General features: G+C 43.0%; 1 protein-coding gene and 1 long non-coding RNA gene across 2 annotated transcripts in view; one reads left to right on the top strand and one right to left on the bottom strand.

The window, feature by feature from the left end:
* Window positions 1-5,447: 5,447 nt before the first annotated feature.
* Window positions 5,448-23,811, bottom strand: part of LOC133506710 (uncharacterized) — a 30,629-nt gene continuing 12,265 nt past the window's right edge. The window contains exon 3 of the long non-coding RNA XR_009796584.1: window positions 5,448-5,712. This is a non-coding gene — a long non-coding RNA (uncharacterized LOC133506710). The remainder of the gene's footprint in view (window positions 5,713-23,811) is intronic.
* LOC133506718 (protein phosphatase 1 regulatory subunit 29-like) lies at window positions 18,043-23,461 on the top strand. The gene is made up of 5 exons (XM_061831129.1): window positions 18,043-18,070; window positions 19,047-19,195; window positions 19,899-20,048; window positions 20,123-21,117; window positions 21,931-23,461. Exons 1-5 carry the CDS (start codon window positions 18,043-18,045, stop codon window positions 23,459-23,461), a joined length of 2,853 nt encoding a protein of 950 aa, XP_061687113.1.

Raw genomic sequence — 23,811 nt, forward strand, 5'->3', positions numbered from 1 at the left:
AAGTCGACTCAAAAAATATTTTCTGCTTTGAACCTCTGCTGGGACCTCCCCAAAATATCCTGGAACCATGTTTGCGGCGTCGGAACCAATATTTCACTGGGATATTAATTGCAGATGGACTCATTGTTAGGCCGCCACATGTGGGATTTTGTTCAAAATAATCAAAAAAAAGGATTCTTGTGCAGATGTGGGAAAACAGGCCCCTAGGGACAACTTAAGCCATCTAGGATCAATTCAAATCAATGACGTTTGTTTGGATGGGATATCATTGTAAACAAATTAGGATCTTGTGTGGAAGTAGTCCAGTAATTCCTACAAGGTTGTCAATCAGGTCAAAGTTGTGACATTGGTGTCACCTTTTTACTACATCAGTCATCTTGGATTAAAAAACATAACAAAACAATACTGTTCTTGCCATTTTGTGTGGGATGTTGTTCAAAGTCAGAAGGGTTCTTCAACTATCATAGGACAATACATAGTTTCCAAAAATCTGAAAATAAACTGAAAGCTAAGTAATGTCAATCGCACCATTCAAACAACTATTAAAATCAATAGTAGCCTTACCATTTTGTGAGAAATGGTGGGCAAAATCCATGGTGTTCCTCTCCGGGTGTGGTACAGTACAATATTTCCTACAATCCTGAAAGCCAGATAAAAATTGTAATAACCTTTAAACAACCTCAGCAGTCCTGAATCCTTCACAAATCCATATTATGCTTGCCACCCTGTGTGGGTGTTGTTCTCAATCCATAAGGTTCTTGCACACTGTAAGACAATCGGTCCCAAAAGCTCGAAAGTCATCTAACAGCTGAGATCATTTGATTATGATTCAGTGACTGACAGCTTTACCGTCCTTTAAAATCACTCGCGTTGTTGTCTTATTTTGGGTTCTTGCTGAAATAAAGTGCGCATAGCATACTTTGGTGATTAAAAAGTCCACAAATGAGCGACTGACAAATTGACTCGAGAAGTGCAGTTGATCCTTATTTTAGCGCCACTGCTGGCGTGTAATTGGTCCCCCTGAGGTGCTTTTTCTTTAAAGCTCCCAGACTAAATTATGTATTGGGGAAAAAAAAAACCTTGAATGGGTGGAAACATTTTTTTTCTTAAATTAAAGGTGGGAGTCACTCAATCCACTTGTTGCCTCCGGCGTCGTGTTCACGCTCGTTTGCGCTTGGACTCTAAAGCAGGATTAAATGATTTACTCGGTACAGTTCACGTTTGTGTGTGGGCATGTTTGTTTGAGTGTGTGTGTGAGGGAGAGAGCGAGAAAGAGAGAGAGAGAGAGCATATAAGTTTGACAGGGAAAAAGTGAAAAAATCAGTTTACTTCAGATTTTTCTGTAAAATTTAATGTACACCTTGATTTACAAGTTTTTGTTGCTCAGTCCATGTTTTTTTTCGTCTTGCTGTGAGCAAAAATTCTGCCAACAACCCGATTTTAGACAAGGAAAACCAAAGAATTTATATTGGACTTCAGGAAACGTAGAACTGAGCCACCCCTATGGAAGTAAATATGTGCCACCGGGATTTGAATTTGAAATGCCACAGAAAACGGAATTTGAAATGTATAGTGAATCGTTGTATTTCAGTGTAACTTTTCACTGTTAGCAATTCAACTGGCTACAATTCGCTGTCTAAAATTCACCGTCTGTGCCACCAGGCAGGGTGACTTCAGGTCAGAACTGAACACCCAGCCAATCGCAGTTTGGCTTTCTTAGTTATGTGACGTCACATTCTAATCGTGTTTTCTGTGGCATTTCAAATTCAAATCCTGGTGGTACATATTTACTTCCATACTCCCCCCATTCTCATCAATGGTGACTGTGTGGGAATAGTCCACGGTTGATAAATTTCTTGGGATGTACCTCACAGACACCCTTTCACTGGACTACAAATACCACAGCCATTTTTATTCACTTCCATTCAGACTTTCATAAGAAAGAACCTCAGTTTGAGATTGCTGGTAGCCTTTTACCGCTCTGCTATTGAAATCTTTCCAACCTACCGCATTACGTCATGGTATGCAGGCTGCTCTGTTGTGGAAAAAAAGCACTACAGAGAATTGTAGGCTTGCAGAAAAAGTCATTGGCTCCCCTCTTCCACCATTACAGGACACTGCCAAACACCCGTTATCACACTCGAGCCAGGACCATCAGAACAGAGACACTTTTCACCCCAGCCATCACCTTTTCACTCTTTTGCCCTCAGGAAGACGATACAGGTCAATTAGTTCGCACAGCACTAGAGTCATCAATATTACTTTTTTTTTCCAAAAAGCCATTCACTCGGAATCACCAACACACGTCATAATCACCAGCACATTACATATGTCAGGGAAAGGAGTCTTTATTTATTTTTAAGTGTGCCTTTCTATTACCTGCTGTTATCGGAGCGCAAAGGGGATTGCACCTTTCTACATTTTCACTGAAGCACTTTGAAATGCTCACTTGTTATATTCTGTGTTTGCTATGGTTGCTGATGATGGATTGAATGGTGTAGTTTTTAAGTGGAGGGGGGGCAGGTGCAATTTCACCGTGTTTATGTCCAATGACAATAAAATGAAAACGTGAAGGATAATCGCGAATAACCCGCTCTTAACACACCTCAGACATCAAGACATAAAATAGCCTGATGTTTGTCATCTCTGGTCAGGAAGAGCAAAATCAGGACAAAAACAGCCCGATTACCTTGATGTGCTTGTCGGGACTAAGATGTGACCACAAAACTGTCATCGAAAGCCTACAAGAACCGCTTGCACTTTATTTGCTGTTAATCAGTAGCACTTTAAATTATGGAAAATTTGTGCCAGCTCCCATTTACCATGGCTTTGAATGTGATTGGCTGAGTCTGAAGCCGGCCACACATTATAAAAGGGTGTGCACACCTATGCAATCGCATTTTCAGTTGTTTATTCTTATTTCCTCGTTTAGTATCTGTTTTTGTATTGTATTGTATCCTAACCCTGTTTCGTACAGCATTATATGTCATAGCTTTCTGCTATCAAACAAATACTTTTTCCGCTATTTTGTATAGCCTTTGCAGAACTATATTTCCATGTTGTTAAGTTGGCGCATTTATTTGGATACGCGCCTCCCTCAGGACAACACGTCGCCTCCTGACTTAATCGAGTGTTTGAAGCACCGAGGTGGCTTGCGACCGCTGGGCGGATCTACACACAGAGGAGGTTGAGATAAGGCTCACTGAAGTTGTTTGCTCGGGTACTGCGAGACTTTTGGGGGAGCGGAGGGGAGCTTGGATAAATGGATCGTACATCAAAGCCCAAAAGCAAAACTCATGCAACATTGTGTGATTTGATATTATACGAGTGAAATTCTCAAGTACTGAATTAAATGATGCTGGGCGGCATTGGATAGATTGAGATGCTCAGTGTGAATGGTTGTTGGTCTTTATGCTTTATGTGATGGACTTGCGTCCAATCAAGGGTGAACTATCCAGTCACCGGGACCAGGATTCGGATGACTGATAGAGTGTGGACGTCTATTGGCATAGAAAACAAAATTCACAACATCCATCCATCCATTTTTTTGCCGCTTACCCTCACAAGGGTCGTGGCAACTGCTGGAGCCTATCCCAGCTGTCAGAGGGCAGAAGGCAGAGTACACCCTGAACTGGTTGCCAACCAGTCGCAGGGCACACAGAGACAAACACCCACGCTCACAATGACACCTAGGGGCAATTTAGAGTGTCCAATTATTGTTGCATGTTTTTGGGATGTGGGAGGAAACTGTAGTGCCCGGAGAAAACCTATGCAGGCACGGGGAGAACATGAAAATTCCTCACAGGGAGGGCCGGGATTGAACCCAGGACCTCAGAACTGTGAGGCCAACGCTTTACCAGCTGAGTCACCAGACGCCTTTTTTCCACATACAAACTGTTAAAAAATTAATTCCTGTAAAATTATGACTTCCTTTCTTAGTGAAGTCAATTTAAAAAAAAAGGCTATGGAAAAAGGAGAAGAAATTTTGACTTTTATGACCAGAAATCGAACTTTATTCAATTTTTTTTTTTTTTTTTTTAGGTAAGGCTTTTTTTTGTGACTGGTTAAATCTTCTGCCTCACAGTGCTGAGGACCGGGGTTCAAATCCCAGCCCCGCCTGTGTGAAGTTTGCATGTTCTCCCTGTGCCTATGTGGGTTTTCTCCGGGCACACCAATTTTCTCCCACATCCCAAAAGTATGCATTAACTAAAAACTCTAAATTGCCCGTAGGTGTGATTGTGAGTGCAAATGGTTGTTTGCCTCCTTGTGCCCTGCGATTGGTGGTCAACCAATTCAGAGTGTACCCTGCCTCCTGCAAGCTCCAGCACTCCCCTTGCGAGGATAAGCAGCTCAGAGAAAGGATGCATATTTACGGACATCATTTCAAGGGGCGTTGGGTGCGTGGGAGGGTTGGGGGGGGGGTGTATATCGCATACTTCCCAGTATGAAAGCCTGAATTATCCTTCGGTGGTGATTGAAGCAAGAGGGCCAGGAAGTTTCCATCTTTTGTTTCCACATCGTGTCGTCATCTCCCATTGGATGCCATCAAAGGAGCGGCCGTGTCCTCAAAGAACAAAGGCCGAGGCTTTCATGTCCTTCATCCGATATCCCCTCAAAAGGCGGAGGAGTGCTTCTCAGGAGTCTTGATGGCCATCCCGAACACTTGTTAAATCAACAGTACTGGGCAGCAGAAATCATTATTAGCCATAGGAAGTAACAGAAGAAATCGCATCGAAATAGAAATATTTAACTTTTGTACAATCCACAATCATACAATTGGTTCAAAGCCCCGAGTTTTGTGCAAGATTCACTGAGTGTCTTTTTATTGTTCTATTTTGGACATCTGGCATTAAAAGGCCGGACTCTTATTTCACTTTCATTATGGAGCCGTCAGCATTCTGGACAGGAATTAGTGCTTCTTTTTTTTTCTTTTTCTTCCTTGTCTTCCTTTGATTAGCTTTCTTGTTCTCTCTGTGGCTCCTTTTTATCGCCCTTTTTGTTAAACTGACAATATTTTAATCATTTTGTTCACCAGGTCAAACTTAGTATTTTTTAATTTCACATTTATTTATTGGTTTTATTTCAGAGTTTCTAATATCTTTTATATTTTTTTTACTTTAACTTAACACAAGCATTGGTTTTATTATCTTTAAACTGTATTTTATATTACACACACACACAAAATGATATTTTTCCAATTTTTGTGCATGTTATTTCTTTAATATTATTTCTGTGTTTCAATTTGTTAACTTCATATTTTGTATTTTATTTGATCATTTAAAATGTATTTTACATTTTATTTTGTATTCTGTAACATTTTATTTTACTCGTATTATTATTTTGGGGTGGTGGGGCAGGTCGGAGGGGATAATTTCCATATCCTGCCCAAATTTCACTCTTACAGGCTCGCTGAACTGAACTCCAGTAAGGTATGCTGATGTCTCCTGTGTGATGACATTTTTGTGCAACTTTAGTTTTTATGAAATTGTTGGTTAAATGTGGCCTTACATTGATTAAATTTTGCATGCATTGTTCGGACTGTAATTCACTTTAATTAAGGATCCATCCTGGTACTGCAACTGTTTCCTTTTCTTCTTTTTTTTTCTTCTTCTTCTACCGCTACTACTGTCCTGCCTAAAGATGAAAGTGGAGTTGATTCGTCGGTTCCTCTTCATCGTCCTCATTCATTCTCATTTCCATGCAAAGGTCAACCTAAAAAAAAAGAAAAAAATTCAAAGGCTGGTAGTGCTGCCGCCGAGACAGAGAGCAGTAATTAAAACCGATAAATTAAGACTACAGCCCCGCCCTCATTCCCCCGCATTCCCGCTCCTTCGGGCGGGTTTGTTTGCCGCCACTGGCTTTCGCCGTCCTCTGGCGACAGATATCTCCTCATGTGCTTATATCGCAACAAAATATCAAATGCTATGGAATTTATGCTCATTAGTGGATGGGAGCAGGAGAGGAATGACCTCAGATAATTTGATTTAATGTTTTGTAAGTGGTTCGACATTTTTCCCTTACCGTACACTATCTTACCATTGATCTTAATGTGTAAAAATTCAGGCAGCTGCATGAATTAATAATGGTGAGAAAAGTAATACACTTCTCATGACATGACATATTTGATCATTGATTCTGTTTGAATCTGTTGGCAAATGACGACGGTATAGCCTGCTTGTTGTCGCAAAATAACGCCATCAGTTGCATCTGAATGGTGCGAAAATTTTCACGGCACATCATCACATTAGCGCTGTGGCCATTTGGTATCTGCTATGATCTTCTGGACATGCCGTGGCATTATTGCGTCTCTGTACTCGAACCTTTCCAATATTTCAGAGTATTTAAGTGAGTAAGTATGTAATTAAGTGTTTTGGGAAAGAAAACTAGCGGTAATAGCACACTTCCGCCTCATGAAAGTGTGATACATTTTACCGATTGAATGTGTAGAGAAAAATAAAATGTTCAAGTAATTATATTTATCCATCCATCCATCCAGCCATTATCTACCACTTTTCTGGATGGAGTCGTGTGGGGAGTAGCTTCAGCAGGGATACTCAGACTTCCCTTTCCCCAGCCACTTCTTCCAGCAGTTCCGGAGTGATCCCGAGGTGTTCCCAAGCCAACCGAGAGAGATAGTCTCTCCAGTGTGTCCTGGGTCGTCCTCGGGCTCTCTTTCCGGTGGGACAAGACCGGAACACCTCAACAAGGAGGCGTCCGGGAGGCATCCGAATCAGATGCCCCAGCCACCTCATCTGGCTCCTCTCAATGCGGAGGAGTAGCGGCTCGATACTGAGCCCCTCCCGGATGATCGAGCTTCTCACCCTATCTCTAAGGGAGAGCCCGGACACCCTGTGGAGGAAACTCACTTCGCCCGGTTGTATCCGGGATCTTGTTCTTTCGGTCACGACCCACAGCTCATGCCCATAGGTGAGGGTAGGAACGTAGATCGACTGGTAAATTGAGTGCTTCGCCTTTCGACTTAGCTCCCTCTTTATATTTACAGGTGGTCTACTAGTCAACTAATAAGCTATGAATAGCAACTGCAACCCTTACCCTTTTGTTTTGAGCCATATTTAGATGATATGCGGATCACTTGTAACTAACAACAGAGTCCCAGACAGTATGTATGAGCCAGCCAGGCCGAAGCCATGCCCCTCGTCTGCGAGGCACGGCTTCGGCGGCAGCTAGTCTGCCCACCTACTATGAGACATGGAAGTTCGGCCGAAGCCGTGATCGGCGGACACGGCGCCGACGGGCACATCGACACATTTAGCACATCTGACTTATGGATGCGGATCTTTTGTTACGATCTGAAAGGATTATGTCCTCCCCCCAACTATTATTTTTTTTAGTAGCTGTATACACACCTACCTGTCATTTGGAACCCACGAAGCTCTCGTCCTTTGCACCCGTGCAATTCATTTTTCACGACAAACCGGCTCTTTTTGAAAAGTATGAAGCATGAATCCATCCTCCCAAGCATTCGGGCAATATCCAGCAATGCAACGAGCCAGCATTTTGGCTAACACGAAGGAACAACAAGCTATCTTCCCGCAGGTAAACCCTAATTGAAACAAACAAGTCCACTTGAGTGGACACCTGCCTCCAACGTCACTTCCTGATTCTTGTCGAAAACAAATCCCTTGAGAGGATTTTCATGGCAGGAGTTACAAAAAACCATATACGTCAAAATCATGTTTTGTGGTGAAAAAAAATGATGGGTCCATTCCGGCTGCCGTTTTTTCATTAATAACATACTAAAAATCATCCATTTCATGACAGTGGCACTTTAAGTTCCCACAAAAGTCTGCACAAAAAAAACCCACGACTGCATTGAACTGAACTGGTCCGCTGAGGAATGGCGACGTTACTGCACAGCGTTTGTCGTGGCCTGAAATTGCATCTGATGGCATCTGTCAAATATGCTAATCAAGGTCCCTGTAGGCGTAAATATGCATATCATCAATTCACCAGTTAATTTTTTTTGCAAATGACACAGAGCTGGCGAGATGTGAAAGCTTCATGTTTGATTTTGGTGTCACTTCTCCTCCCTCCTTTTCACATCCCTGCGCATGCTAGCTACTAGTGTGATTATATACTGTAGATTAGTGAGCAGTGGCGATGGCGAGATTGGGTGGGGGGGAAAAAGTCACAACGTCCTCCATCTGTGATAAACGTCCACTCGTACACTTGTTTGTGAGATTAACAGCGAGGTAAAGCCGACTCCCTTTGCGGTTCATTTCAGAGGCCGGTCTCGTGGGAAATAACAGTCTACGGTCCAGAACTAGTAGGAGGAGAATAATGCTTCATTCCTGGAGCACTAGGCACTTCTTGAGCGTTTACAAGACGTGGATACTCGGAGACCGATCCCGATGGGTGACCCCGAACGCTAAGTGAACCAGCATCCATCAATCAGGGATCGAAAGTACTCCGTAGTCTATAGGGTACACATGTTGACTTTTTTCATCTTAAATGTTTTTTTTTTAATTTGAGAGACTTCACAGGACATGAAAAAATGGGCGAACTTGTGTTTACTGTTTTTATTATAATTTGTGGCAGTGGCGGGTCCTACATTGGCCTTTTCGGTGGAGACTAACCCTTCTTAATCCACCGCTTATTACCACTCATCCACCACTATTACATCACAATGATAGAAAATGTCCATAAAACTGCATGCAACAAGTGTATGCAGCCCACAATACATCAGCTGGAGCAGTTCACAAGCAATATTTATCAATAACATGGCAAAAACATTGAAATGAAAATTCAGCATACCATAGATGAGATGATTAAATGTAAACTGAAGAAAATAAGTATTTGAACACCCTGCTATATTGCACGTTCTCTCACTTGGAAATCATGGAGGGCTCTGAAATTTTCATCGTAGGTGCATGTCCACTGTGAGAGAGATAATCTAGAAAGAAAAATCCAGAAATCACGTTGTATGATTTTTTTAGCGATTTTTTTTTCTTTTTTTTGTGTGATACAGCTGCAAATAAGTATTTGAACGTGGCTGGGTATTTCAACATGACAATGGCCCGAAGCGCACAGCCAGGAAAACCAAGGAGTGGCATCGTAAGAAGCATATCAAGGTTCTGGCGTGGCCTAGCCAGTCTCCAGACCTAAACCCAATAGAAAATCTTTGGAGGGAGGTGAAACTCCGTGTTTCTGAGCGATAGCCCAGAAACCTGTCTGAAATAGGGAAAGTGTGTGTGGAGGAGTGGGCCAAAATCCTTCCTGCAGTCTGTGCAAACCTGGTGAACAACTACAGGAAACGTTTGATCTCTGTCATTGCAAACAAAGGCTATTGTACAAAATATTAACATTCGTTTTCTCAGGCGTTCAAATACTTATTTGCAGCTCTATCACACAAATAAATCGTTAAAAAAAACATACATTTTAATTTCTGGATTTTTCTTTTTAGATTATCTCTCTCACAGTGGACATGCACCTACAATGAAAATTTCAGACCCCTCCATGATTTCTAAGTGGGAGAACTTGCAATGTAGTAGGGTGTTCAAATACTTATTTTCTTCACTGTATTAACGTCTGTACAGTAGATCTCTACAGATGAATTTTTCTAGTGAAACTTGGCTATAAGAAGTTTTACTTTAAATGTAGTACGATTGGTTGAAGACCCCCTAAAGGGAGAAAAAAATGTCAAGAAAATTTGACACATCAGAGAGATCAGTGTTGTCAACAAGCTTACTAAATGTGAATGATTTTGAAAAAAAAAATCACCATGTATACTAAATAAGGCTCCCAAATCAAGAAAAATACAGTGTGGGTGTGTGGAAACATGCCGTGCTCAACCTTTGCCTGTCAATTAAAAACCATTGATACAGTCTGTGCTCAAGTGTCTGTAGTCACCTACAGGCAGAAAAATGTGTACCGCTGTATTTAAGAAAAAGTTGACTTTCTGTTAAGGTTGTCACACACCTAACGATGTCACAGCTGACAGAGAATCAAAATGCGTTGTATGTGGAGCTGAGTGAGCGAGAAGCTTTTTAAAAATCCACAAGCATCCTCGCAATATCCACACCCATCCTCGCAATTATTCTCGCCCTTGTCGATGCTCTTTGGCAACCCGCTTCTTCCCCTACTATTAATCTATCTTTGTATAATTTAATAACTTTGATTAGGTACAACATATGCACAGCATCAAACGCCTACACGGACTTGCTATTCAGGGCGTCCACGTATGCGATCTCTCATTGTGGGGCGGTTAGTTGGCAACAAATTTTTTATCATGGTGTGCTTCAGTTGGGCTCGACTGCATCGCACAGTGTGCGGCAGGCCGGAAGTGTTTCAGTTTTGCGGGGACCCACACATAACAGGGACTAGAGAGAAACTGACATACTAAATTGGACGAACACTCCATGGTTGAGCAAACTTGGTAGCTCGTTACCTCGCAGCCGAGCAAATGTAATAATAACTTTCTTTCAAAGTCCCCCAAAACGAAAATCCATGTTCCATCCATCCATTATCTGAGCCGTGTATCCTCTCAAGGATCGTGAGACCACTGGAGCCGATCACTGCTATCTTCAGGCAGGAGGCGGGGAACACCCTAAACTGGTCGCCAGCCAAATGCAGGGCATTTAAAAACAAACAACCGTACGCACTCACAGTCACACCTTCGGGCAATTTTGAATCTTCAGTTAACCTACCATGCATGTTTTTGAGATGTGGGAGGAAACACGCGTGCCCGGAGAAAACCCATGCAGCCACGAAGGCTACGGGGATGCCGATGTCCTACCCAGTCATTCACAGTGCCGACTAATTAAATCATATAATATTAAAAATAAAGTCAATAACCGCAATTGGCTTGTGAACGGTCACTTCATTCATTCGTTAAAAGTGTGCAATTGGCCATCAGATCATGCCCACAACTCCAAAATATATATATGACCTTGACGTTATTTGGGATATGTGTCTTATCTTCTGCCACCACGAGTTGGGTTGAGTGCCAGAGGTCGAGATCCAACTAAATGAGATTGCGAAACCAGATGCAGTCAAGGAAACCACCGACGGTCCAGTAAAACAGGATTACAGCCGTCAGCCTCACAGTTGACCAAATACACGTCGTGAGATTCATGAGGGATGAGGAGGGGAAAACTTTCTCTACGGGGACCAGAATGCCTCACATGTTGCATGTGCTAGCTACTTTGCTGGAAATTCCTCTTACAAGCTGTTAAGAGTAGGAAGTAGACTCTGTATTTGATTGACACGTGAAAGGTCTGGGGAGGCGGGATTCTCAGAGCTCTCAACTGCACGTCTAGAGGCTGAAAGAATGTCTCCATTTTCGATCATTTGGAAGCCCGATTTCAACACAAGTTGTACTTTGCAATTTTTGTATCAGTTCATTCATTGTTCATTTCTTAAACGTTTTTTGACCATGGGCTTAATTAAGTTCACAAATATTGAACAATTTTAATATTTCAGGAATATAATTAATTGAGCTTCGGTCTTTTTTTGCATGTTGTTGGAACAACAAACAAGAAGAGTCCAGTTCTCCCAATTTAGCTTCAGAATATTAACTTGACCTGAATGACTGAGGATATACACATACATACAGAAAACAGAATATTTAGCATGCAGATTGGAATTTTGTATTGATATTGAGTGGCAATAATGCCATGAGGCTAAAGATTCAGATACAGCAGTCTGGAGCAAGCCGTTTGGGGAGAAAATATCACTTAATCAAAAGAGTAAAATTTATCTGTAATCTAGCCTGGTTTTGATTGGAAATGGTGAAAAATGAGAACATGTCAGTATGTCCCTTTTGTAGAAGTTCAGTAGTAATTTGGACAAATCTCTTGATGGGTTTGTAAACAACAGCATTTTTTTACACTGCAAAAAAAATAGTATGATAAAAAAGTTTCATTTAGCATGTTAGCAGGTAGCACTTAGAACACGTGCATGCTTAATATTTTACTTTCACATCTGTCTGGTCCAAATCAGTTCATAGGCTTGGAAGCAACTTTCATTTTTGTATTCACACAGTAAAAAATGAAATATCTTTTGCTTTAGCATTGTACGAGTTAGCATATGTTTATTAGTAATATTTTCTCCCTTGTTTCGTGGACGTTTGATATCAGCACAAGCGTCTTCCTGTTTACATTCTTGCAACATTGCAAATACGTTGTTGTGATGTTTTTTTTTTCGTGTGTGAACACAAGTTGAACTATACGGATAGACCCGATTGATCTACAAGTTCGCAATGACATCTGGTGACAACAAAAGGAAGCCGTTTGAATCCGAGCCCGTTAGCGCTAGGTGCGCGCGCGATCCTCTCCTTGAAAAAGCCATCGCGCTGCACCTTCAAATCCAATTTCATGCTCCTTTCTCGCCTTTTTTTCCTCCTTTCAAGCCTCCTCAGAGCATTCCTAGTCCTCGACATGTCGCTTACAGCTTGTATATGGTTTGCTTTGAACAGAGTAGAAAAAAACTGGGAACGCAGCAGAATTCTCAAACGGCATCTCCCGGGACTGTGTACCTTATGAAGTGGAGAGCTTCTCAGTCTCAATAAAGACAAAACAAAAACTCTCAAAAAAAAAAAAAAACAAAAAACCATCCATCAGGAATTCTACCAATGTGAATTTGATTTGATGTTTGGGGAATACTTTGATGTACTCCATGTGCTTGCGCCTTTGGTTTTGTAGAAAAAGCCACGTATTTCGACTGCTAAATATTTTTTGGCTGAGGAAAAGAATAGCACACCCCTTACAAACAAGCCGCACAATTTGCTCTGAATTATATGTTAATCTTCAGAAATTGCTATCTTAGTAGTAGTTGTCGCTCAATAATGCTTGAAATTGTATATTTCTGTGATTAAACGCCAACCCCTCCCCCCCAAAAAAGAACTTAGGACTACAATACATTGCAGCATCTCGCGTCTATCCCCAGAGATCAAGTAAATATGCTGATTAGATGTTGAGTAAATTCTCTGACAAAGTGGCGCACATTTTGTCGATTAGAATAAAAATAGTGATGCTATTAACTGCTGGAACAGTGTGAAGAATTTTCTGTTTTTGTTCAGCAGCGGGAAGGCACAGCCATTCTGCGTTTGGGTTGTTGAAATAACTGCGACGGTTACTGAAGCGGATCGAAATCAGACAGGCGAAACCCCTCTGCCTAATTTCCCCATGGGTGGGAAAAAAATAACGTTTTCTGAATCTCATCTGAATCAAAATCTGAAGCTGAGTCTCACTCTGCTCGAAAGACAAACATCTTACTTGTAAAATGGCCATAAAAAGTCGACACACCCCTCTACAAATGGCAAGTTTTGTGATTTTTAAAAAAATTAGGCCAAGATAAATGCTTTTCAAACTTTTTCACCAATAATGTGATCTATGATCAAATGAAAAAAAAACTTTTAGAGAGAGGAAGTAGTAATAATCATCTGTGAGTGTGTTGTTGCACAAGTGTGCACACCGTCTTGTGTTGAGAATTATCCAAACGCCGCCTACCATTTAAAGTGCCTCTGATTTATCCCGAATAAAGTTCAAATGTTCTGGTAGGCTTTTCCTGATGAGATTCTAGCAGAAGTCAGAAGATTTTTGTGCTAACACTGACAACTCTTTGGCACGCTTCATTTTTCCCCATCACTGTGACTACGGCCCGAGTTACAGGTGAAGAAAAATAGCCCCAGATCACGATGCTCCCGTCACGTCTTGCTGTATGTATGGCATTCTTTCAGTGGTGAGACGTTTTGTGTTTGCAGCAAACATGATTTTTGGAATTATGACCACAAAGTTCAAGATTGGTTTCATTTTCCCACGTGTTTGAGAGATTTCAAGTGTCTGTCTTTGTGTTGTGTGTGTGGTTTTTTTTTTTTGTCAAAACATAGTTGGGCTTCAATGTTTTTTTTTATTGCACTAAGATATGATGTACATTTTGCAACCTTTCTGTATCACTGACATATGACAAAGCCAGGTGATTGTTGTCACATGTACTAAACAGCCAGTATTTGGCAGAAATATCTGCGCAGTTTTTTTCTCGTCTTGTCATGACTTTAGGTGGGACATCCAGTTCTTGGTAATTTTACAGTTATAAGACATTTTCTTCGCTTGATGGTCTTTTTTTTAACAATAGGATCACTTTGATGCCTCTTTGTGGCCCATAGCTCAAGTGACTTTTACTGTGAGACTCTTGGCCAATCCTACCCTTTCTGAGCCCCCACACCTTTTAGAGCCCAGTGCCTCTCTCAGGTCAGGTAATACCGAATGTGACAAAAAACAAAGTGAAGCCCAGAGGGGAGAAAGCTTTTGCTGCCGCTGCCCCAAACTTGTAAAAGGCCTGCCTCAGGACATCAGACAGACCACCCATTGACCTTTTTTTAAAATCCATCCATCCATTTTCTTAGCCGCTTCTCCTCGCAAAGGTCGCAGGAATGCTGGAGCCTCTCCCAGCTGTCAACGGACAGGAGCCGGGGTACACCCTGAACTGGTTGCCAGCCAATCGCAGGGCAAATGGAGACAGACAACAATCACACCTAGGGGCAATTTTAGAGTGTCCAATTAATGTTGCATGTTTTTGGGATATGGGAGGAAACCAGAGTGCCCGGAGGAAACCCACGCAGGCACGGGGAGAACATGCAAACTCCATACAGGGAGGGCTGGGATTGAACCCAGGACCTCAGAACTGTGAGGCCAACGCTTTCCAGCTGTGGCACCGTGCCGCCCTGTTTTTAAAATCCATTTTAGAAAATGCACCTAGAAATGCATCTTGATTGCTCATTTTCTGCTTTTTATTTGTTTAACAACCTTAGTTTTTTTTACATCAACTTTAATAATAACTAGTGTTATTTATTGCTCTGTACATCATGTCAGTGCACAGTGCTTAACAAATAATCTTGGAGAGGAATTGGACTGAATTTAATTGTTGGAAAACGCCTACTGGAGCAACCAAATTTCATTTGGGTTAATGAGAGGCAGTTTAGATGGTGGCAGGTGTGTGCTGACTCCCACGCAATCCCAATTCCCAGTTATAAGCGGTTGCCCACACTTGAGCAGCCACGTTATCTCATACACATTCATTTTCTATACTGCTTATCCTCACTCGGGTCGCTGTGTGCTGAAGCCTTTCCCAGCTCAAGTTGGGTGAGAAGCCCAGTACACCCTGAACTGGTCACCAGCGAATCGCAGGACACATAAACAAACAAGCATACAAACTCACAGTCACACCTATGGACAATTTAAAGTCTTCACTTAACCTAGCATGCATGTTTTACATTGCTGTTGAAAAAGGGTATTTATATTTCTAATATTTTTTCCAATCATATAAACATCTTCAAACAGGAGTGTTTACACTTTTTACACCCATTGTAGTTATTTTCTATTAAAACAATATTGATTTTATATTGGTGTAATCTCAAAGAAACACTGGAGTCTGGCAAGATGAGTAGAGCGACCTTTCTTCCCCAACAGAGTCAAAATTCCCAGTTAATTAGGCACAATGAAAAAAAATAATTTCTCAGCAATTCTTCATCTTTTATTCTTTTTAATACAAGCACGAAGATGACTAGTATAGCCTGGAAGATACCCAGTGGGGTTATTATCTTTTTTTTCCTTCAGCTACTGTGATTGGTCTGCTTTTTAATATCATGTTGTATTCATTTCATAATAACCAGTCTAAAAATCTTTCCGCAAGTTAAGCTCAACGACACATTTTTCTGATGTCCTATTTACACTGTGGTCTTAATTGGTGTGGCTGTTAAAAAAAATGCCCTTGCTACAATTTTTGGATGGAGTGCTGACATGAGATCTGTATGTAGTGGAATCAAACGTTCTTTAAGAGTTCTTGTGACAATTGGTTCCAGGAATATTTAATATATGAAAAGGTACTTATTTACCAATTGCAAACAAAAACACAACGTAGTATCAGATCATATAAGACTATGTACCTAATAAAGTGACCAGCAATTCTCAAGTCCCAACATTTTTTTGTCTTGTCAGAGGACTGCACCAACCACTTTGGGGAACTTGTCATTTGCATCAGAGTGAGAGAGGAATTAAAAAAAAAAATAAAAAAAACGACAACTTTTAATTAAAGTACTGCTGTGACAGACAATAATTAAACACAAAAAAGAAGCTCATATTGAGAAGAAAAGGCAGCGAAATAAGGCTGTTGAGGGCTTCCTGTCAAAATAAAAGCGATGACAATAAAAGAGCACCGCGGGAGTGACACAAAAGGTGCCAGGTAGTGATTTGGTGACAAGGCACCAGATAAATTGGATTAAATCAATGCATAGTGACGAGAAGGCGAGCGTCCGCGATAAAAATACCTAGAACAGTAGAGCCGGCGTCATTACAGTAGAATGGATCTGATATAAGAGTAAACTAATGACCGTCATGGTGAGTGAACGTCAGTCAGTAAACAACTGAGCGTTTAATGGACGCATCGTTCACGGCAGTGAGGCGGAATAAATATCGTCGTTGTCATATCGAAGAAAAAGAGAACGACAACTCCAGACATCACTCACACGCTTCACGCTGCGCTACTTACTACTTGACACTGGATTGTTACATCCTGTCATCATGACAGGGAACTGATTCTCTGATGACCAGAAGTGCGCAATCTTTTGGGTTCAAAGATTTGTTTTGATTTTTTGGAAAATAGAAACATGGGAATGTCGGAGTCCCATGTTTTATGATTTAACTGAATCGTTAAGAGTATGTGGTGGTTCTGATGCATCCGATGAATGTTGTCAGTCCTTGGATTCAACTGTATCATCTGAGTCCATGGTGTTTTCAGTTCATCCGCTGACTCGATTCAGTGACCCAATCATCAGAGTGTGTAGTGTCTTGGTGTGTCTGGTTCCTCAAGTTGGTGTCATGCTTCAACTGAATCATCTGCTATTGCAGTATTTGCAGTGTTTCTGATCACTGTATTAGCGTCGGTCAGTCGACTGATCCGTCCACCCCATTAGTTTGCGGCATTTCTTACGAGTCAGCTAAACAGTCGGTCACTCAATTCAACTAAATCCTCCGTGTCTGCTGTGTTTCTGATGCATTCATTTACTGTCACCCGATTCACTAGAAAACTATCGTGTTTCCGTTAAATCTGCGAACTTGAGTCTGTGGACCAAATTCTCCTACTTGTCGTGTTTAGATACATTTGCTCTTTCACGTCCATTCATCCATTTTCTGAGCCACTTATTCTCACAAGGGTCATGAGGGAGTGCTGAAGCCAACTACAGTATCATCGACCAGGAGGCGGGGTACACCTGGAACTAGTTGCCAGCAAATCGCAGGGCACATACAGACAGACAGACAACGGTGGCACTCACAATTAACCCACGGGGCAATTTAGAGTCTCCAGTGGAAGCATGTTTTTTAGGATGTGGGAGGAAACCGGAGTGCCTAGAGAAAACCAACGCAGGCACAGCGAGAACCTGCAAACTCCACACAGGTGGGGCTGGGATTTGCAGTATTTTCAATGAATCTGCTGACACTATCGAACCAAATATCTTAATTACAGTTCCTCCTGTGAGCCCACCTTGTTGAGTCAATCACCTGACTGATATTTCCGTGAGTCTCCGAGTTTACCCTTTGTAGTCAACATAATCCTCCCAAATGACTCATATGACACCAGGTACAGTAAATGGAGACTTTGTGATTCCCGATTAAGTATAAAGATTCGAATTATTAACCAGGGTGAATCAAGAAAAGACCCGCTAGAATGGAAGTGGTCCAAGTCCTTGTTTTATTGATCCATAACCACAAGTGTGTGGTGCTCATTTGCCTCGACCGGGGGTGTCAGAGCAGAGTGGTGTGGATGGAAAGCAAGAACAAACCAAAAGACATCACTAAATATGAGATTGAGTGTCTCTCATTTTTTTTCTGGAATGTTCTTAAAAGTGCCATCCTCATCTCGTCTTCCTGTCATTCAACTGCACTGCGAGAGGCAATCTAAACTATTAAAAGAGCGTGCAACGCCACAATGAGTCTCATTTTATTTTATGGCGGATTAGCAGCTAATCCGCGGTTAATCCCTGTGGTGAAGGTAACGGCTAAATGTCAGCAAGCGTCCTGTTAAAACATGCAAATTACAAGCAGCCTCCTCTGTTTGCCAGATAACCCGTCCTCCCCATTTGAGAAAAAAAAAATTAAATCACGTCAAAATTATGCCTGCCTGCGATACGCTGAAGATAAATAATTACACGCTGTAAAAAGCCAACTTCCCATTATAAATGGTTATACCTGCAGGCTTGATTGAGATTTAATGGCGCCATTGTAGCTGCTAATGAATTTAGCATTACCTCGAAGGGATTGGCTCGCCAGGAATTCTTTTTCCAGGTCACCGTTGCCTGAAATAATTCCGAAACTTAATTAATTTGAATGACACGTAATGCCAATTCTCATTTTTTCTCACAAATTAAAACAGTTCCAAGATGTCGTAAAGTCTGTCAATCCTTGGTCAAAGTTAATAAAGGATAAACAATTGCAGATACTGTACACTTGTCTAGTTGAAACTGAATTGATGTTATTGAAGACCCATGGAGACTCTGGCCCTGCGTTACCTATAAATGGCAGACCTTGCCTTTGCTGAGTGAATAAATTATGGGCTAGGAAATGAAGCGCAGGGGAGGAGTTAATATAAATTAGAGAAACTGACATCACAGACATATTTTCAGAAATAATCAAATCACAAAAGATTCCCTTGTTTTTCAAATTTTAAACTTGATGGGTGCCCACTCAACTATATGAATCCAAGCCACTAAAAAGTCAATTTTCCATCATATCATTTTTTAAATTAATTTTGTAATTTGTTCTCTCTATTGCTGCAGACAGGCTGCAAACGGCTCTGTGGCCATCCGGCCGTGGTATGGTCCGGGACCATGAGTAGCAGCTGGCCCCACCATCTCCAGAACCTTTGCACGTGGAACACCTAAAATGGGGTTGATCAAAGCTCGTTTCTAATCATTGTGAAGACCACCCGACATTTTTCACATCTTGCCACTGCCCCTTCAAGACCCTCCAAGATTTTTCTTTTTTGTCAACTTTCTGTCTCAACAATGAAAAATAAACTTTTTTATTTCCTGCTTTTCCCGGCATTGTTGTTCCTGCGACTGCCCTCTGTGGTCAGCGGGGATTGCTGGCTCATTGAGGGGGACAAAGGCTATGTTTGGCTGGCGATCTGCAGTCAGAACCAGCCTCCCTACGAGACCATACCCCAGCACATAAATAGCACGGTGGGTAGCAGTCCCTTCATCTTTTTGTTAATATTTCATCTCCTTGGGTAAGAGTTTGTGGTCTCCTTGAGGAACCCCACCAATTAGTATGAGAATTTATGTCCAGACTTGGTTGGACCATTTCAAAATCCCTTTCTTTTGTTAAATTGGGGACCTATAGCAATACTATCCGGAGATTTGTCTGTTGTAGAAAGCTATTCGGGGTTGACCCTGGATGGCTATTTATGATGGGAGATATCAGGAACTGTAAACTGTACCTGTTATTGACCAGCAACCAGTTCAACGTTTCGCTCTTTTCTCAGCCATAATCAGATGGGATTGGTTCAAGCGTACCGTACAACCAGACTACTCTGAAAATATGATGGATAGGAGGCTAAGCAGGGTTGCTTTTAGTACTTTACTTTAGTTTACTTTAGTACTGAAAGATTGCCTTGTATTACCAGATACTGTAATCTTTACCCATGTTGGATTGACAAACAGTTTTAGGATTATTCAGCCTCTTACCCAAAAGCGACTGGAATAGGCTCTGACCCAAGCAAGTTTTAGAGCTCGTTAGAGAAGTACGTCTCTTGGTCTGACTCAGCTGGCCAAACCTGCTAATTATGAAGCCCTACACTCAAGCCTCTAATTTAAAAGTAATTTGTAGGTGGTTACTAACAACCACATGTGGTTAACGGGCAATTTGATTGGATTCACCTTACAGGTTCACGACCTGAGGCTGAACGAGAACAAGCTGAAGGCTGTGCTCCTCACCTCAATGTACCGCTTCACCAATCTCACCGACCTCAACCTCACAAAGAACGAGATCAGCTACATTGAGGACGGGGCCTTTGCCGGACAGGCTAACCTTCAGGTTTTGCACTGCTCTTCTATATTGTGCTGTTGTAGTAAAGATTGTGAGAGATTTCTGTGGTGTGTTTCTGTCAGGTTCTCCAGCTGGGTTACAACAAGCTGACGAACCTGACGGAGGGTATGTTACGAGGCCTGGGTCGGATGCAATGCCTCTTCCTTCAGCACAACCTCATTGAGGTCATTGCCACCAATGCCTTCTGGGAGAGCCCCAGCCTCAGTAGCCTAGATCTGTCATCCAACAAGCTGGCCCGCCTGGACCCGTCCACCTTCACGGTTCTCAACCGGCTACTGGTGTGTGAGCTAGCTGGGAACCCTTTCCACTGTGGCTGCGATCTCTATAGCTTCCTCACCTGGCTGGAAGCCTTCAACAATGTCACACACACCTACGACCGCCTCCAGTGTGAGACCCCACGTGAACTCAATGGTTACTCTCTTCTGGGTCCCTCACCGGGACACGGTAGGAATGCCCGAGTCATCCTTTCCACCAGATGTCAAGACGGCATGATCATTCCAGGCATTTCGTCGACCGGACCAGAACTGGATGGTTCCGGCATGGGTTTAGACAATCCGGACCCCGGGCTGTACCACCAGCCAAGCTTTTCATCCACCCCTGACCCTACTTACAATCACCAGATCTCAATGAAGCTCCAGACTGTGTCCCTCTTTAGCGCCTTAGTGGTGGTGCAGATACCACGACCATACAGTAAGATGTACGTCATGTCACAGTACAACCACACCTTTGTGGCGGACATTATGCCTCTGAATAACAAGAGGGAGGTGGTAACATTGGATAAACTCAGGCCGCACACCAACTACACCTACTGCGTTGCCTCTGTTGGGAAAACCCAGCGCTACAACCACACTTGCCTGTCCTTTACCACACGGGCTCTGGGACCGGCGGACCCCCGCAGCAACCCATCCACCACCACACACTACATCATGACCATTCTGGGGTGTCTCTTTGGCATGGTCATTGTACTGGGCTGCGTCTACTATTGCCTCAGACGGCGGCGCATCCAGGACGAAAAGGAGAAAGCTTTGAGTGTGAAGAAAACCATTCTGGAGATGAGGTATGAATTCTAAATTTCTGGTCAGGACCCCAAACTTGGTGGGGGCTTGAAGTTTTGCATCACTGTTGTACTGACCAAAATGATGATTTTCACTATCATCGTCAGTTTTCCCATAGAACTTGTTTACATTGGCATTTAAGACTAATGTATTAACAAGAAATATCAAGATCAATTCTGCAACTTCAGAAACTTAACCGGCAAAACTATAAACATATCTTGTATCATATGTAGAAAAGGTAGGAGAGTGCTTTGAGTGTAGCGCTATGGGAACATGGACACCAAGCTTTAATAAATGGAGAGTTGAGACCCGACATCATGAATTATCATGTACCTTGCATAGCAATAGTATTTTTGTCAAAATTCATAATCCCCACTCCTATATAAGTTGCTAAATGTAAATGCACCTTTAATCCTGGAAGACAAGAACAAAACCTTTGAATGAGAGGGAAACATTTTTGGAGATCAACTACGGGCTCGCTACACAACCCTATTCCAATTTTTTAGTTGGGACCCAAAAATAGATGCCAAACCAAAATCTTTCAGCTTTTCCACATCCCTTTTACATTGATGGATTTTCAACTAGCCTGTCTGCCAAATCATTGGGATAGAAACTTGAACTACTGGTGGTGATTACATCAATACAATGAAAACTCACATTTTCAGAAATAGGTGTGATTGATGGAGAACCCTTCCCAACTCTTTGTACCCTCAACTATTTCTACGTGTATTGAAAGCCACTTTCCCATAATGTATCAAATTCAACATCGAGTAACATTATGAACAGAGTAATGATATGAAATTGCCACCCCTCAGGTATGGGCCAGAGACAGCAGCAGCGGTGGCCAATGATGCGGCTGCCATACAACGTCTACAAGATCAGGCCCACCACCAGCACCACCACGGTGGGGCAGCGGGTAGCAAGTTGCCCCCCTCTGCCTCCTCGAGCACAGGCATGCTCCACGGCTCGGCCAACACCACTTCTTCCCGCCTCTCCAGTTTACCACAGATAGAGAAGATGGCCAGCAACTTTTCTGAGGCCATGGGCACCAAGGGGAGCTACATGGACGTAAGGAATGCCGCCGGGGCTGTAGAGGGCAGAGAGGGCGAGATGCTGGCGGTGAGCGCAGGAGGGGAGGTTGTTATAGACATACGAGGCGGCGAAGCTGAAAATGGGACAGACATAGTGGAGGATTCTGATGACGATGGCCGTGGTTCAGCATCAGAGATCTCCACCATCGCCAAGGAGGTTGACAAGGTGAACCAGATAATAAACAACTGTATTGATGCTCTCAAACTGGATGCCTCCAATAATGTTGTGGAAAACGCAAGTGTCATCTCCTCCCCGCATCCTTCAGTTTGCATGGCATCCCATTCGCGGAACCTGCTGCCCCTCGCTTCAGGAGATCAAATCATGGCCTCTTCACCTAAGGTCAACCCCAAGTCACATCCTCAAGCTCAAGCCCCTCCACAACCTCAAGCTCACTCTCAACTGCACCAGAAGCCTCTTCCTCCCTCCATGGCTCCAGTGCCCCTAGTGATGCCCCTGTCAGAACGGCCCGGTATCAGCGGTGGGGGGTTCCTTTCTCCTCCATACCGTGACCCGCCCCCGGCTAACGCAGTGCGGCCCCTTCAGAGGCAACTGAGCGCAGACACCGCTGTGACCAAGAATCGCTGTGGAACCCCTGCCGCCGGGGGACCGGTCAAGAGTGGCCGGGTGTTCAGCATGGATGCACCTGAGAAGCGTAATGACCCACCCAAGTACCCTTCAGAAAAAAGCAGCCCAGTGGGTAGTTCTGTAGGGGGCTGCAATGGAATGGGGAGTGTCAATGGGGGAGGTGGGGTGAGCATGAATGGCAGTGGCATAGCGTGTAGTAATGGAAGTGGAGGTCGAGGTGGAGCATCTGGTTCTGGTCCTGGTCTGCAAAAGCAGCAGCACCACCACCTGGAGGTTCAGTCCGATTACCACAGCTCCGAACACCGCCATTCCTTCCCTGCGCTCTATTATGAGGGTGGCAGTGAGTCGCCCTCAACAGCCCAGAAAGTATCCTTTCTTAAACCAATAGGGCGCTCCAAAAGGGATGCCGCAGCTGCCTATTCACAGCTGTCTCCTGCCCGCCACCACCACCACTACAACTCCGGTTACTCTTCTAGTCCCGAGTACTCATCGGAGAGCACACTGCGGATCTGGGAGCGATTCCGTCCATACAAGAAGAGTCCGCGGGAGGAGGCGTCTTACATCGCAGCGGGCCATGCCCTGCGCAAGAAGGTGCAGTTTGCCAAGGATGAGGACCTTCATGACATTTTAGACTATTGGAAGGGTGTTTCCGCCCAGCAGAAGCTGTAAGCCGAGTCGAATTGTATCAAAGGAAGGTTGGATGCCAACAGCGCACCAAAAAGTGTGGGTGATAATGTAGCAGGACAATTTCTTCTCTGTTTCCACGTTGGAGGGAAGGTTACGGATGTATATTTTCTTTATAAATTTTTTTTGTTTATTTGACTGCCTCCCACTGGGCACCTTGGTTCTAGCAGGTCCCCAACACAAATGAGCTAAACCAGGGTTGTTAAGTTCTTTATCATCACAGGCCTCATCACAGTTATGGGCCCGTTATGACTGTGAAAACCGCCTAAATGTAGAGTCATCTCATCATACCACAGTGACCCACCACATATTCACGATTTGACATTCGCAAATTT

The sequence above is a fragment of the Syngnathoides biaculeatus genome, chromosome 9 (assembly GCF_019802595.1).
Source record: "Syngnathoides biaculeatus isolate LvHL_M chromosome 9, ASM1980259v1, whole genome shotgun sequence".
NCBI classification, from domain to species: Eukaryota; Metazoa; Chordata; class Actinopteri; order Syngnathiformes; family Syngnathidae; genus Syngnathoides; species Syngnathoides biaculeatus.